General features: G+C 41.0%; 3 protein-coding genes across 3 annotated transcripts in view; 2 read left to right on the top strand and 1 right to left on the bottom strand.

The window, feature by feature from the left end:
• Window positions 1–16,127, bottom strand: part of LOC140292462 (NLR family CARD domain-containing protein 3-like) — a 596,771-nt gene that overhangs the window by 128,538 nt on the left and 452,106 nt on the right. The window lies entirely within an intron of this gene.
• The window catches only part of LOC140291480 (NACHT, LRR and PYD domains-containing protein 3-like), a 227,820-nt gene continuing 213,646 nt past the window's right edge, over window positions 1,954–16,127 (top strand). The window contains exon 1 of the mRNA XM_072379419.1: window positions 1,954–2,067. Within this exon, the coding sequence (XP_072235520.1) occupies window positions 2,000–2,067 (68 nt within the window). The 5' untranslated portion in view covers window positions 1,954–1,999. The remainder of the gene's footprint in view (window positions 2,068–16,127) is intronic.
• On the top strand, window positions 7,993–14,925 carry LOC140295295 (NLR family CARD domain-containing protein 3-like). The gene is made up of 6 exons (XM_072379647.1): window positions 7,993–8,008; window positions 8,317–10,099; window positions 10,503–10,676; window positions 12,177–12,350; window positions 13,952–13,998; window positions 14,125–14,925. The coding sequence occupies exons 1-6, from the start codon at window positions 7,993–7,995 to the stop codon at window positions 14,661–14,663; spliced, it is 2,733 nt and encodes a 910-aa protein (XP_072235748.1). The 3' UTR covers window positions 14,664–14,925.

Raw genomic sequence — 16,127 nt, 5'->3', positions numbered from 1 at the left:
CATTCAGAGCTTTATAGACCAGCATCAGAACTTTAAAGTCTATCCTCTGATGGACAGGCAGCCAGTGTAAAGACTTCAGAGCTGGACTGATGTGCTCCACTTTTTTGGTCTTCGTGAGGACTTGAGCAGCTGAGTTCTGGATGAGCTGCAGTTGTCTAACTGACTTTTTAGGTAGACCTGTAAAGATGCTGTTACAATAATCAAGCCTACTAAAGATGAATGCATGGACTAGTTTTTCCAGGTCCTGCTGAGACATCAGATCTTTTAGCCTTGATATATCATTAAGGTGATAGTAGGCTGACTTTGTTATTGCCTCAATGGGTTTGTCCAAATTTAGGTCTGAGTCCATCACTACACCCAGATTTCTGGCCTGGTTGGTAGTTTTTAGATTTATAGATTGAAGCTCTGTGGTGACTTTCAATCGTTTATCTTTGGCTCCAAAGACAATTACCTCAGTTTTGTTTTTGTTTAGCTGGAGGAAGTTGTGGCACATCCAGTCATTAATCTCCTCAATGCATTTACCGTCTCCTGGTGACATTGTAATATATATCTGTGTGTCATCTGCATAGCTATGGTAGTTTATTTGGTTGTTTTTTTTATAATCTGTGCCAGTGGGAGCATGTAGCTGTTAAACAGAAGAGGTCCCAGGATGCAACCTTGGGGAACTCCACATGTACTCAGATGTAAAGTTACTTATTGACACAAAGTACTTCCTGTTCTCTAAGTATGTTTTAAACCAGTTTAGTACAGTTCCGGAAAGACCAGCCCAGTTCTCCAGTCGTTTGAGTAATATATTGTGGTCAACTGTATCAAAGGCAGCACTGAGATCCAGTAAAACTAAGACTGACATTTTTCCACTGTCTGTATTCAGACATATGTCATTAAACACTTTGGTCAGAGCAGTCTCAGTGCTGTGGTGCTGTCTAAAGCCTGACTGGAAGGTATCATAGCAGTTATTTTGTGTTAAAAAGTAATTAAGCTGTTGAAAAACCACTTTTTCAATGATCTTACTTAAAAATGGGAGATTTGAGATGGGCCTGTAGTTATTCATTTGCGTCTTGTCAAGATTGTCCTTTTTCAGCAGAGGTTTAATTACAGCTGTTTTTAGTGGCTCTGGAAACACACCTGACGTTAAGGACAAGTTCACAATCAGTAACAGGTCTGACTCCAAAGTCTTTGAGACCCCTTTGAAAAAACCTGTTGTTAGGATGTCTAAACAGCAAGAGGAGGAGTTCAGGTGACGTAAGATCTTTACTGTTAATGGGTTGAAATAGTGTCATGGCGTTTAAACCGGTTTTCGGTGGACACAGTACATATGCTGAACCTGCTGCCGATGTACCAACTGCTTGTCTAATATTTTGGACTTTGTCTATGAAGAATTTGGCAAAGTCATTGCAGGCCATGGTGGAATGAAGTTCAGTTGCCACTGACACAGGAGGGTTTGTTAGCCTGTCAACTGTAGCAAATAAGGCCCGAGCATTATGACTGTTTTTGAAAGGAGAGAGAACAGTCTTTGTTTCTGGATAAAAGAACAGAAGAAGTTTAACGAAGTCTCCAAGTGATGAAGAATCTCTGCAGTTCTTAAAGTAATGAAGAAAAATGCATGAACAGGAGATCCTTAGATCTAAGTCTGATACTGAGAATGTGAAGCTGTCATCATGCAGCGGTTTGGTTAGACACCATGTTGTATTCCTGCTTCCTCTGAGGTTCTTCTGTGTGCACAGACCCTGAATTCTAACTCATGGATCATGTTTCTACGCTCAGACTGTGAGATCAGCCTCTAACATCTCATCCTTAAAGCTGAATGCTGAACATATGTGTCCACTGTTAAAACAACACATTTCTGATGAGTTTATGACTGAAACACGTCTTTATTATCAGAGCATAAGATCCACTGACACATGAAGAGGAGGATTTGAGTTCCCTCTGCAGATGAATGATTTGTTTCCTCTGCAGATGAAGGTAGAAAGTGTGTGTGAATTGATGTGAATTCAGCAGCATGGATCAGTGTGAGGACACTAAAACCACTCTGTGTGGGGAACATGAGAGCCAGAGCAAAGCTCAGAGGTGAGATGACCATCTCTAACTGTCCATGACTCTTCTCCATGTCAGAGCTCAGCACTCACATCACCAAACCACCTTTATTCACAGGAACCAACCTGAACCAGAACCAGAACCTGAACCCAGCTGTGTGTCCTTTAAGAGCGACCTGTCAAAGGATCAGATTATTGATTTCCAACATGATGTTCCATCAGCCCAAAAGTGAGTATCTGTCAGTATTCAGTGGAGGCTGCATCATGTTTCAGATGATAACCAGTTTTCAGCTGAATTAGTTGAGACTTGGATCAGTTCTTGATGTCTCTGATGAGACTAATTAGCTGCATCATGTGTGTAATGTGATATTTTAGTTCAGTCCTGCAGCTCTTTATTAAAACAAAGGGAGAATATTGCTGAATATCTGTCCACTGATGTGGCTTTTTCACAGGAGCCGATTATGTAGTGAACAGGGCGGCTGATGTAGAAATATTACGTTCTCACACGTTGTGTTTAATGAAGTCAGTTTAAAACGACCTTCTGAAGAAACGAGAACAAAATGACCAAATCAACCCAGTAATGTTAGTAACTGATCTGTTATTAATTCTCTCCTAATAAACCTTCTCATGTGATCTGGTGAAAAGATCTATTTTTTTTTTTATCTGACACTTTATATTCCAGAAAAATCAAATATTCAAAGTGGTTCAGTGGTTGTGTCCAAATTCACTCACTCATTCCCTACTCCATACATAGGGAGATAAATGTAGTGGACAATATAGTGAGCACAACAGAAAAAATCTTTGACACTTTCGGACACTACTCTTGGCGCCGGTAATTACGTCATCGCTGTCGTACAATTAAAACATACCACAATGTGTCTCACACAATACTTGTCCCTTTACTACTGCATTTATGTTAAATTAGTGGATTTTGATTACTGTCCTGTAATTTTTATTTTTGTATTTAGTTTACTATTTAAGCATATTTTATTCTCTTGGCTCTTTAGTAACAGCAAGTCACAAGTATAACCTACTGTAATGTTTAATTATATGCCTTTTTTTTTTCTTTTTTTTTTTTTTTTTTTTAAAACAAAGCCATTTAAATTGTCTGGTTTTGAAATGTGTAATAAAACAAATAATGGAATAAACTGGCTTCGTGACTGTTGCACTGCTCCACAACTCATTAATTTGTCTCGTGCCTGTCAGCCAACAGCTGACTACAAGCAATTTACCGGGAAAATGGTCACTATATAGTGGTTAGGGAGTGATTTCGGACACAGACAGTGTTTTCCAGTGTGGTGCAGCTGTAGTTTGTCTCTGAAAGAGCAGAATGAATCTGATCACACAAACAGTAAAGACTGAGTCAGGGAACCATACTGAAAGCTCAGAGCTGAAGTCTTCCTGTTTTCTCTCAGGTAAAATTACATCCAGCTTCCAGTTTCACACACTTGCTGACGTCTGCCTGCAGAGTGGCAGAGCTGCCACAAGGGGGAGCTGTAACATTGTTCCACAGCAGCCACACGAGTCATGTTTCCATCCAAAAGTGATTTGAATGATTGGGAATAGCGCATTAAAAGAAATTCGAATCATGTGCGTTTCCATCAAAACTATGGACTTTGGTGAAAACTAACTCGCGAGTTTTCGGCAGGTTGGCATGACAACCAGCCTGTAAACGTTTTACCGGCTTCCCGACCCGGAGTTCTTGATACATGCTGGCATTTCTCTGCTGTTTACTGTCAAAGATAGCGGTTATTTGTTTCTCCTTAAAGTTAAAAACGCCATCTTCCTCCGTCCACACAAACTTTCCGTTTTCCGACATGTTTGTTTGTCTTGTGAGTGACCCGCAAACACTGGAAGCAGTTGGGGTGAAAGTGCGTATCAAGTCAAACTTGATACGAACACAGCTGTTTCCATCCCTTTCGAATCAACCAGAACCCGGCGCTTGCGAGCATATTTTCATTTGTGCGAATCAGGGGATTTTAATTCGAATTATGGCGTTTCCATCAGAATTTTCCAATGCGATACTTCTCGATGCGCATCTAAACAGGCTGATGGAAACACACGTACTGACTCTCTGACAGGCCGTCTCATGCAGACTCAAACACTATCACCGAATACTTTCTGTAACCTAGAGAACACACAGGGACTTCATCTGCCATTTATTGTACAATGAGTAAAACTCACTGCCTCAGACACAGGGTATACTAAATATAAAAAACAAACTCAACACACTTCAAATAAAGACACCACACTAATTCAATGTGCAACCACAAATCATATCACCATCTAAAGTGAACTCCCAGCATCGCAACCACCCCGGGGAATGGAGGACCCCACCAGCCACAACACTAGAAACAGAGGAAGACAGAACTTTGAAATTCTAAAACTAAGCAAACACAAATCTAAAACTATTAAAAAATTAAATAAAAAATCAGTGTAGTTAAAATCTAAAATGCGAAACTAAAATAAACCGTAATCAGTACTGCGCCTCTGTGCTTAAACAGCCAAGGTTCAGTCCTACAAACAAATGACAGACCCACAATTAAAATCATTAAAATACACATACTTCAGGGTGCATGCTGGCATTACCCTAACAATTAAATACGATACAGATTATAAAACAATGCTAAAAGTCCATTTTACCACAGAGCAGAGTCAACAGTCACAGCCAGTGCACACAAAGGATCTGAGGAGGGTGAGACTTTGAGTCACACCTGCTATTAATCAGCATCTCCTCAGTTCCTGTCTCCTCTGATTGGTCTCTGCTCTCACTGCTTCCTCGTGACCTACTGCTACATTTAGTTTGAAGAAAACAAGTTTTTTTCTCTCAGGATCCACCAGAGACTCAAACCTGGACCTGAACCTGGACCTGGACCCGGACCCAGCTGTGTATCCATGCAGAGCAACCTGTCCACTTATTTCCCTACTAAGTACAAAGCAGACCCACGTTCAGATGCAAAAAGGTGAGTTGTATGTAAATTAGTGGTGGGCATTCGATTAATTTTTCTTAATCGATTGTCGGGAGAATTCACGATAAATTATCGATTAATCTTTTTTTTTATTTTACTAATTCATATACATTATTTAACTTTTTATACATTAAAAATGCAATGAAAATACAAAATACAGTTTGTTTTTCCTCGATGAGATCTTTACTACGAGAAGAACAACTCTTGACGTTCAGTGGTTAAACTTGAAGATGTGTGCTGTGGTGCTCTTGTCACAGTCTGTTCTGTCACAGTTTATGTTTAATCATGTTTTCAGGTTATGTTCTAGTCATGTTTTTCCCCTGTCACGTTCGGTTCACTCATGTCACCTGGTTCATTGTTCACAGCTGCACCTCATTTACTGATCACTCCCTCCACAGTATTTAGCCTCCTGGTTTCCTTTCAGTCACTGCAGAATCCTCACTAACCTTTCATGCCTTGCCACAGAGAGTTAAGTCTGGCTTTGCCTCATAGTCTTGTTTTGTTTTCATAGTTAAGTATTTTTGATCCGGCTCTGCCGCACTTTGTTTTTGCCTTTGCTCCCTGTTCTTGTGTTGTTTTGGAATAAACCTTTTAACTAAAAGAGCTGCATCCGGGTCCTACCTCTCCACCAGTCCCTGACAGCTCTAAAGCAGAGGAGCTTGCAGCTGCCAGCCAACACAATTGACAATATTTTGTTCCAACGTAATAATAATAATAATAATAATAATAAAAACATGTTAAACAATAACTTAACCAAAAACATAATAATACTTAGGTTTGACAGGTTTTGTCAAAACGTAACTTAAAAACTATCCAAAAGGCACCGAGCCTAAAAAAAGGGTGAGAGAGAGAGATAGCCTACCTAACAGTTAAGGCTACTTAACAAAGCCAAACTATTAGGAAAAATAACTAGTAGGCCTAACTCGCATACAACTTCAGCACCAGTCTACTGATTTTTGTTGATAAAGATAAGCATGTTAACATGCTCTGGGGTCAGACTCAACTGCACTCTGGTGACCGTCAGTCTAGCTGCTGAAAACACCCGCTCTGAGGGGACTGATGTTGCCGGGATGCATAGGTACCTTCACGCATTTAATCGATTTGAAAAAAAAATTAATACATGAATAAATAAAGTGATCAACGAAATCAGTTATCAATTCGTCGATTAATCATGCCCAAACGTAATGTAAATGTTGTATTAGAGTAACATACGTTCACAGTTCCAGGATGACAATCACTCTAATACACCCACTGTTTATTTAGCTGCTGCCGCCGTCTGCCCACATCATCTAAAAGCTGAGTAGAGAGGTGGTGGAGTCCAGTATTTTCTCCTGGTCAAACACATACTGCATTTTCTATATCACTGCTGTGTCCTGGTGAGAGCTCCAATCTCATCCATGTTAGCTGTTTTTTACATTCATAACATTCTTGACAATGTTTCATCTGCATTGTTACTCTCCATAACATCAGTGAAAAGAAATCCAAAGTATTCAGGGAAATAATCAAGCCGCAAAGATTCCAAACTAACGAAGAAACATCTCTCAAAAACTAGAAATTTAAAAATTGAACAAGGTACAAAGACTACTACAATGTGATGAAAGCTACTGCAACATGTTTTGGTTTAGCAGCAGCTTCTTACTGTCTCTATCACCTGATCGATAAGGGGAAAACACTTAATGTGTTAGAAATAATTTTTGCTTCCTTCTGTGGCCACTCTCCAGGTTCCGTGCACATTACACATGAATACTGAACAGGTAAGCTCTAATAAAACAAGTGTTTTTCTCTATCAGGATCCATGAGAGACTAGCATCTGGACCTGAACCTGGACCCAGCTGTGTGTCCATGCAGAGTGACCAGTCAAAGGATCCTCCTCTTACATTCAAATCAGACCAGCATCCATCCTTTAAGAGGTGAGCTGAGTGTAAATGTTGTAACAGAGTAAAATGAACAGTAGCAACTTAAGAGCTCCATCACCATGAACAGTAAAATGAGTCAGTTTGAACAGTTTTTATTCCAACATGAGTTTAATGTGAGCTCAGCTCTGTTTCACATTCATTTCTATGTTCATATGTTACATGCCTTTTTGTCTTTTGAGTGGAGTGCAGATATTATTTTGTGTTCTTTAGGAGGAAGCTGGAAAAACCAGGCTCACCTGAACCTAAATCCAGCTCTGAGTCCCAGAAGACTGACCGGTCTATAAAACATACTCCAAGGAAAAGGCACAACCCAGATGTTCAAAGGTACTGGAATAGTTTAGAGATGAACGAAAGAAAATAAAGCATTTAATTTATTTTTTACATCTTCAGTACAACTTTACTGACAGATAAAGTTCCTTCAGTGACGACTCTGTTTTAAACATCTATCTGTCTAACACTGGGAACATACCAGTATAACCAGTTTGATCCAAGCACACACTGGCTCTGGCTGCCTTGCTCCAGGGCACTTCAGCAGGGAGGGAAAGCTTTCTGAAGGGGTTGCTGAGAGCTGTTGGATCCAACCAAAGTGAGCTGAAAGCTCCAAGCAGCTGCAGACTGAGCTGTTGATTCTCAGTGGGATCAGCAGGACTAGTAAAGCTTTCCCACTACAGGGAGTCCTCTGATTCACTGTTCACATCCACACATCACTTCATGGAGCTTTACCTTGTGTTTGTCTCTGTGTGGACAGACAGAATGTGAGCTCATTCTTCATGATTCCTCCACAGAGTGGACCAGCAGAGCTCAGAGGTTCCCAGTGGTCAGTCTGCCCAGCAGCATCAAACACAGCTGGACTCCATATTTATGGTCTGTACATCTACAACAACTACTTTTCCATCTGTTCTGTTCACAGTCATCTCCATGCTGCACTTTGTAGACCAGTGGATTGTCAGTGTGTCCAACATGGATCTGATGTTTGGCTCCATGATTTCAGTCTGATTGGCTCATTCATATAGTATTCTGTTCCAGCTGCTGGAGGACAACATGGTCACTTTTGTGAAGGAGGAGCTGAAGAAGATGCAGAAGGATCTGAGTGCAGATTACCCAGAATGCTTAGAGTGTCAGAGGGAGGATGAGGATGAAGAGCAGAGGTGGAGCAGAGAGGCATTAGTGAAGATCACAGTTCACTTCCTGAGGAGAATGAAGCAGGAGGAGCTGGCTGACCGTCTGCAGAGCAGTAAGAGGATTTCTCTAAAGATTTAACCTGCTGGATAAATGACACATTTACTGATGTCTCAACACACAGAACAACACATGTTCAAATACTCATTCTCAGAGAAATGAAAAGTTTGAAGATTTTCTGTGTATTGTATTGTCTGATCTTATTTGTTGTTTATTTAGAACTTTTTGACCCAGTTTTCCAACATAAATCTGCTCTGAAGAAGAAGTTCCAGTGTGTGTTTGAGGGGATTTCTAAAGCAGGAAACCCAACCCTTCTGAATCAGATCTACACAGAGCTCTACATCACAGAGGGAGGGACTGGAGAGGTCAATGATGAACATGAGGTCAGACAGATTGAAACAGCATCCAGGAAAGCAGGCAGAGCAGAAACAACCATCAGACAAGAAGACATCTTTAAACTCCCACCTGGAAGAGATGAACCAATCAGAACAGTGATGACAAAGGGAGTGGCTGGCATTGGGAAAACAGTCTTAACACAGAAGTTCACTCTGGACTGGGCTGAAGGCAAAGCCAACCAGGACATCCAGTTCATGTTTCCATTCACTTTCAGAGAGCTGAATGTGCTGAAAGAGAAAAAGTTCAGCTTGGTGGAACTTGTTCATCACTTCTTTACTGAAACCAAAGAAGCAGGAATCTGCAGCTTTGAAGAGTTCCAGGTTGTGTTCATCTTTGACGGTCTGGATGAGTGTCGACTTCCTCTGGACTTCCACAACAAGGAGCCCCTGACTGATGTTACAGAGTCCACCTCAGTGGATGTGCTGCTGACAAACCTCATCAGGGGGAAACTGCTTCCCTCTGCTCGCCTCTGGATAACCACACGACCTGCAGCAGCCAATCAGATCCCTCCTGACTGTGTTGGCATGGTGACAGAGGTCAGAGGGTTCACTAACCCACAGAAGGAGGAGTACTTCAGGAAGAGATTCAGAGATAAGAAGCAGGCCAGCAGCATCATCTCCCACATCCAGACATCACGAACCCTCCACATCATGTGCCACATCCCAGTCTTCTGCTGGATCACTGCTACAGTTCTGGAGGATGTGTTGAAAACCAGAGAGGGAGGAGAGCTGCCCAAGACCCTGACTGAGATGTACATCCACTTCCTGGTGGTTCAGGCCAAAGTGAAGAAGGTCAAGTATGATGGAGGAGCTGAGACAGATCCACACTGGAGTCCAGAGAGCAGGAAGATGATTGAGTCTCTGGGAAAACTGGCTTTTGAGCAGCTGCAGAAAGGAAACCTGATCTTCTATGAATCAGACCTGACAGAGTGTGGCATCGATATCTCAGCAGCCTCAGTGTACTCAGGAGTGTTCACACAGATATTTATAGAGGAGAGAGGGCTGTACCAGGAGAAGGTGTTCTGCTTCATCCATCTGAGTGTTCAGGAGTTTCTGGCTGCTCTTCATGTCCATCTGACCTTCATCAGCTCTGGAGTCAACCTGATGGGAGAACAATCAAAGTCTCAGAAGTCTAAAACACTAAAAGAGACTCTCTTCTACCAGAGTGCTGTGAACAAGGCCTTACAGAGTCCAAATGGACACCTGGACCTGTTCCTCCGCTTCCTCCTGGGTCTTTCCCTGCAGACCAATCAGAGTCTCCTACGAGGCCTGCTGACACAGACAGGAAGTAGCTCACAGACCAATCAGGAAACAGTCGATTACATCAAGGAGAAGATCAGTGAGAGTCTGTCTGCAGAGAGAAGCATCAATCTGTTCCACTGTCTGAATGAACTGAATGATCGTTCTCTAGTGGAGGAGATCCAACAGTCCCTGAGTTCAGGAAGTCTCTCCACAGATAAACTGTCTCCTGCTCAGTGGTCAGCTCTGGTCTTCATCTTACTGTCATCAGGAAAAGATCTGGATGTGTTTGACTTGAAGAAATTCTCTGCTTCAGAGGAGGCTCTTCTGAGGCTGCTGCCAGTGGTCAAAGCCTCCAGCAAAGCTCTGTAAGTACAGAGATAAATGTGTTTTAAATATTCTGTTTACTTGTTAAAAGCAGAGAAAATAACTAAGTTATTTCTCAGATAATTTCAGTTTGTAGATAACACAGATTCACAGCAAACAGTTACATCAGATCAGTTTACATAAAGAGGAAAGAAACATGCTGCAAGAATGGCAACACCTTATGAATGATTATTCATTTTATTAGAAAAATTTAATTAATGAGTGTGCGCGTGTGTGTGGTTGTTTGTCTGCTTTGTCTATGTGTGTCCCTGTGATGGACTGGCGACCTGTGGAGCATGTACCCTGCCTCTGACCCAGTGACAGCTGGGATAGGCTCCATCCCTATGATCATGAGTTGGATTGAACGGGTATAACTTCATTCTTTCCCTGTTATTCTCTCCTTAGACTGAGTGGCTGTAACCTATCAGATGAAGGATGTGCAGCTCTATCCTCAGCTCTCAGCTCCCAGTCCTCCAGTCTGACAGAACTGGACCTGAGTAACAACAACCTGCAGGATTCAGGAGTGAAGCAGCTTTCTGCTGGACTGAAGAGTCCAAACTGTAACCTGGAGGCTCTCAGGTCAGGATTCATTCAACTGTTCAACTGCTGATCATTTCAATTCTGCTTTACAGTCATGGATGAACAGCTGACCCTTTCAGGATGGTGTCTGCTGTTGGTGTTTTTTTTTTAACCCAGTGATGGTGTTTAAATTAGAATTTTTCATTATATTTCCAAATGTCATTTTTTTTCATTAGTTTTTAATCACAGATGATTTTTTAATATTTCTTTTGACTTTGACTGAAAATGTTGTTGGAGACAGTGTACATGCTCTAAATGATCTTTCAGATTTATTTGAACTACTTGTAATTCAAACAGCTCTAAAGTGTATTAATGTTTGCACATGTGACAGACTGTGAGAAAACCAATGTTCTCTTGATTCCTTTGTATAACAAATGTTACGTTTCAGCAATCATAGCAGGAAAAATCAATACCAACAACAATACAAACTAAACTATTAAAAAAAAGTGAAATTACGACATTGAGGTAACTCACCAACTCATATGAATGTTTGCACATCAGAGCAGACCTTGTTCTCAAGTGTTTCCTGAAGAATCAACAAACTCCTCATAAAGACCTAAGACAGGGTTCCCGCGGGGTCTTAAAAAGTCTTAAAAGCATTGAATTTATGAATTTGGAAATAATACCTTAAAAACACTTAAAAATGTCTTGAATTTTTATATATGGGTCTTAAAACTTGTGCAATATGTAACTTCTCCGTATCGCATTCTCCTCAGAAGTTTCACCACCATTATTTTGATTAAATAACGTAGCCTAAATAAAGAGTGGTGGAACCAATAATTGAGAACTCAACTGCTCCGGGTCTGATCACGTCACTTTGCGACAGCACAGGCCACCACACAGACAAGGACACCAAGCCAAGCAGAAGCAACACAAGAAGTTTGTTTTTAACATTAGTTTACCCATTTCATGTTTTATGGGAAAATGTAAATTTAACGCTTGGCGAGAAATGCAAGCATTTTGTAACTGGTTAAAACCGGTGGACAACAATGTAGTCCAGTCTTTTTTTTTTTCACTGTTTGCAAAAAAAACATTCAGCTTGGTACCATGGGCATGAAGGCTTTAGAGTCTCTGGATAAAAGTGTCTGTTAAATGCATAAACATCTACAGGAAACTGATTACAGAAAAGAAAAAAATCTAACTGAGAAAGTTTGTCAGAAAAATGTTTTTAACTCAGTCCCAGTAACACTTAGACTGAGTAAGTTTGAGAACAAATTCTGACTATATAGGGACTGTAAACACAATGAAGCATCTACTCCATGTGGTTCTGGAACTGCTCTCAGTTTACTTTGGGGATGACGTGAGGTTTTAGGATCAATTTTCAGGAAAGTGAATTAATATACAGAAGTTGGGGTCTCCAATTAAAACAACACCAAAATAAAGAAGAAGTGTTCAGAGAAGGTGCTTCAAACACTGTGTGTGATGTCACATTTGATCACATTCAGCTTCAGTTTCAGAGCAGTTCTCTCAGTATCTGCCATTTTGTGTTGTTTTCTGCAGCCTGTCAGGCTGTCTGATCACAGAGGAAGGCTGTGCTTCTCTGATCTCAGCTCTGACCTCCAACCCCTCCCATCTGAGAGAGCTGGACCTGAGCTACAACCATCCAGGAGACTCAGGAGTGAAGCAGCTATCAGCTGGACTGGAGGATCCACAGTGGAAGCTGGAAACTCTCAGGTATGGAGAGGTCTGCTGCAGCATCACACAATGTCTGATGGAGGAGGAAGAGATGTTTTCTGTGCTTCACTCAGCCCTGTGTTTTTCCTTCATGCTGGTTCTGAGTTTTATATGAAAATAAATGTAGGAGCCTTTTTCCTTTGTTCACTCAGGCAGATCTTTACACAGAACATTTAACAGCTTTATGTTGGTCTGCAGTACAAAAACATTAGTTTCAGCATAAAGGTTGAAAAACTGTGTGAGACTGTTTTCCTCTTACAGAGATACAGCTTACATCTCACTATGTGATCATGTTCATGTTAAACATCAGTCAGCTGTTCACCTGTCTAAGTAAGAAGTATTTGACTTGTTTACAGCTTGTACAAAATTCTGCTGTGAGTATCATGACAAGCATTGACAGAAGAGCCTACATTACCCCCGTCTTAAAATCTCTTCATTGGCTTCCTGTATTTTAACGCATAAATTATAAAATTTTGGTTTTGACATTGAGAGCGTTGCATGGACAGTTTCCTCCCGACATCTGTGAACTGATCCAGCCCTACACTTAAGCTCGTAGCTTGAGATCCTCTGTTCAACATCAACTCACCCAAGAAGACAGATCTTTCCAATCTTTCACATTTTCCTCAAACAGCCTCTGAAATGATGAAGAATTCATGTTGGATTCTATGATGGACAGTTGACCAGGCCTTGCTTCAGACCCAAACCATTACTTTTACATCTTCAGGCTTCACTGTTGGTTTAAAGTACTTGTTTGTTTAAATGTTGCTTTTAGTTTACACCAAACAGGTTCCCTGTTACAGTGTCCAAATAATAAAGTTTTAATGCCATCCAAAATTATCCCAAAGTTCAGGGACCAGATGCATAAATCCATTCATCCATTTTCTATACCTGCTAAATTCATTCATCGTCACAGGAGCTGGAGCCTATCCCAACAGCCACAGGGTGAGAGGGCAGGGTCCACCTGGGTGGGTCTAGATTCCATCTCACATACAGATATACAAACCACTCATACAAATGTTCCTACATTAAATAAAGAGAATTGCACACTTCACACATTCTTCAGACCGTGCACACAAATATTTTCAGTGTAATTTAAGTCTGATCTGAAGTGGAGATGAAACTTCTGAAACGTCCCATACTGTCCACATACTTTGATAACTTATTTCCATAACTTCAGACACAGTCCGCTCCTTTTCCTTTCACCGGCTCATGAGCTGGTTAGAAGTGATGACGAGCAGCGAGGGAGGAGAAAACCTCTGTAAGGAGGAGGAGGAAATGTCTGCCAGCATTAGCAGGTGTCCCCTTAAAACAGCGTGGATCTGTCAGAATGATGGAGGGTTATCATGTCTTTTCTGAGATAAACGGACCACAAAGAAAACATACATACCAGCAATCATCTCCTGGTTAATGCACAGCCTGTAAGGAAACATATTCAGCAGATTCAGAGACTTTATTCATCCAGTTAAAGGGATATTTATGTGTTTTTGAAATGGGGCTGTACACTCTTTCTCAGTGTAGAACAATGTGTGTGAGAGCCATGTAATGTCCATGTTTGCATGCTGATAGAGACTGTGCTGCTCTGACCCCCCTCCTCCTTTCAGGGTGGAGCCTGCTGGAGAACGATGGTTGACACCAGGTCTGAGGAAGTGTAAGTGTGTTCTTCATCTGATTCATGACATCCAACCATCTTCACACTGTCACATCACTCATTGATCAAAGTGAACAGATGATAGATCAATAACTGCAGCTGGATTGTGTTTGTTCTCTCCATCAGATTCCTGTCAACTCACAATCGACACAAACACAGTGAACAGAAAACTGGAACTGTCTGACAACAACAGGAAGGTGACACGTGTGGAGGAGGTTCAGTCATATCCTGATCATTCAGACAGATTTCATGACTGGTCTCAGCTTCTGTGTAGAAATATTCTGACTGGTCGCTGTTACTGGGAGGTCGAGTGGAGAGGAGATGTTTTTATATCAGTGAGTTACAGAGGAATCAGAAGAAGAGGAGGCAGAGAGTGTATGTTTGGATACAATGATCACTCCTGGAGTTTGAGCTGCTCTGATCGTTTAGGTTACTGTATCTGGCACAAAGACATACGAACATCCATCTCCTCCTCCTCCTCCTCTGTCTCTAACAGAGCAGCAGTGTATGTGGACCGTCCTGCTGGCACTCTGTCCTTCTACAGAGTCTCCTCTGACACACTGATCCACCTCCACACCTCCAGCACCACATTCACTGAAGAACCTCTGCATCCTGGATTTGGGTTCTGGTTCTGGCCACTTGGTTCCTCAGTGTCTCTGTGTTGAGTATAAAGAGTTTCCTCCTGTCAGAGAATCACTGTTGAACAGATAGTTCAGTCTGTACATGTCTGTCTCTTTCACTCAGAAACACCTTTTCAGATTCATGGATTCAGTCAGTTTCTGTTTGAAACTCTTCTAAATGATTCCTTGGAAACTTCTTCCTCTTCCAGTCCTTTAAAGATGGAAGGTGCCATTCTTCCAGGATGTTGTTTTTCTGTGTGTTTCCAGTCAAAGCTTCACACTGAATATCAGTATGTTGTGTTTCTCTGCAGCTCACTTCCACTGAGACCATTCAGTTGCTGTCAGCTGCAGTTATTTTGCTGCACATGTGACAAACTGTGATATTAGAGAGGAATCACTGAGCTGCTATCAGCCAAGATGAATTTCCAACCTGCTGACAGATCTTCACTGATTCTGTTCCAATGAGCAGAAATTTGCTGAGCAGCCAGGGTTCATCCTGATGCTGTGCAATTATAGAATTAGTGATTTCTGATCTCAGAAATTTGATATTTTACATGATTTTTTGAAGTCTCAATGTTGGACTTTGTATCTGAAATGTCTAATTTTTAAATTTTTCCAAAAATCACTTTTTCTTTTTTTTACATTCTATTTGTATTTAGTATGTGAATGTTCACTTTTTTTTTTTTATAAATCGGAAACTCCACTTTTTTTAGAAATTGTATCTGAAATATTTTATTCTTTTTAACATTTCTTTATACACTATTTGTCACTTTTATTTATTTTACTCTCAGTAGATTGATACAATTGTTACTTCGTCTTTGGGGACTTTGAGTTTTAACAGATTTTTCTTCCAGAGTATTTGACACTTAAAATTGAAATTCATTTTAGATTTGATAGGATCCTAAGCTATTTAAACTCCTCCACTTCAGGCAGAGACTCATCACGGAACTTGAGGGTATGGTACAACATGAGGGCCAAAATTAAGACTATTGAGCACCCGGCGGTGGCTTCATACGTGTCACAGGCTATAATTCTGAAGCCAGCTGCTGATCTGATCAATGATACCAGCGCACCAGTAACTGAGAGGCCGATGTTTTATTTAGGGTGCACCCAGTTAAGACATTTTAAAAAAAGGGAACAAAAGTAACTGCCGGTAGGGTTTGTAAATTGTTTATTTTCTTATGTGTGTTTAATACAGTATTGTATAAGTTCACCTGTGTTCCTTTTACTCGTTGGAGTGTCCAAGCTTTTTTCTTTGAGCACGCACTTGACTTGAGAATCAACTCTGTGGCGGAAAAGCCTCTGTCGTAATCCGTGTCTGTCTTCTACATGATGCGCTGTACAGCCTTATAAAAAGGATATTTTTACACCAGTCTGGTTTTAGCTAGCTATATACTGTTGAAATTAGAAAAACCCAAACTCAGACAGCATCTCCTATCTTAGCACTTACCCTGTACTTCCCTCTACAGTGTCCTCCCTGTCAGCTCTGACAACTTGTTTCCTTCTATG

This window comes from Leuresthes tenuis, unplaced genomic scaffold (genome assembly GCF_036924035.1).
Source record: "Leuresthes tenuis unplaced genomic scaffold, fLeuTen1.0.hap1 SCAF_1, whole genome shotgun sequence".
Lineage (NCBI taxonomy): Eukaryota > Metazoa > Chordata > Actinopteri > Atheriniformes > Atherinopsidae > Leuresthes > Leuresthes tenuis.
This window is presented reverse-complemented; position numbering and strand designations above follow the sequence as displayed.

Coding starts and splice junctions, on each gene's coding strand:
- LOC140295295 (XM_072379647.1), top strand. Junction 10,100..10,502: donor AAAGCCTCCAGCAAAGCTCT/GTAAGTACAGAG, acceptor TTCTCTCCTTAG/ACTGAGTGGCTGTAACCTAT. Junction 10,677..12,176: donor TGTAACCTGGAGGCTCTCAG/GTCAGGATTCAT, acceptor TGTTTTCTGCAG/CCTGTCAGGCTGTCTGATCA.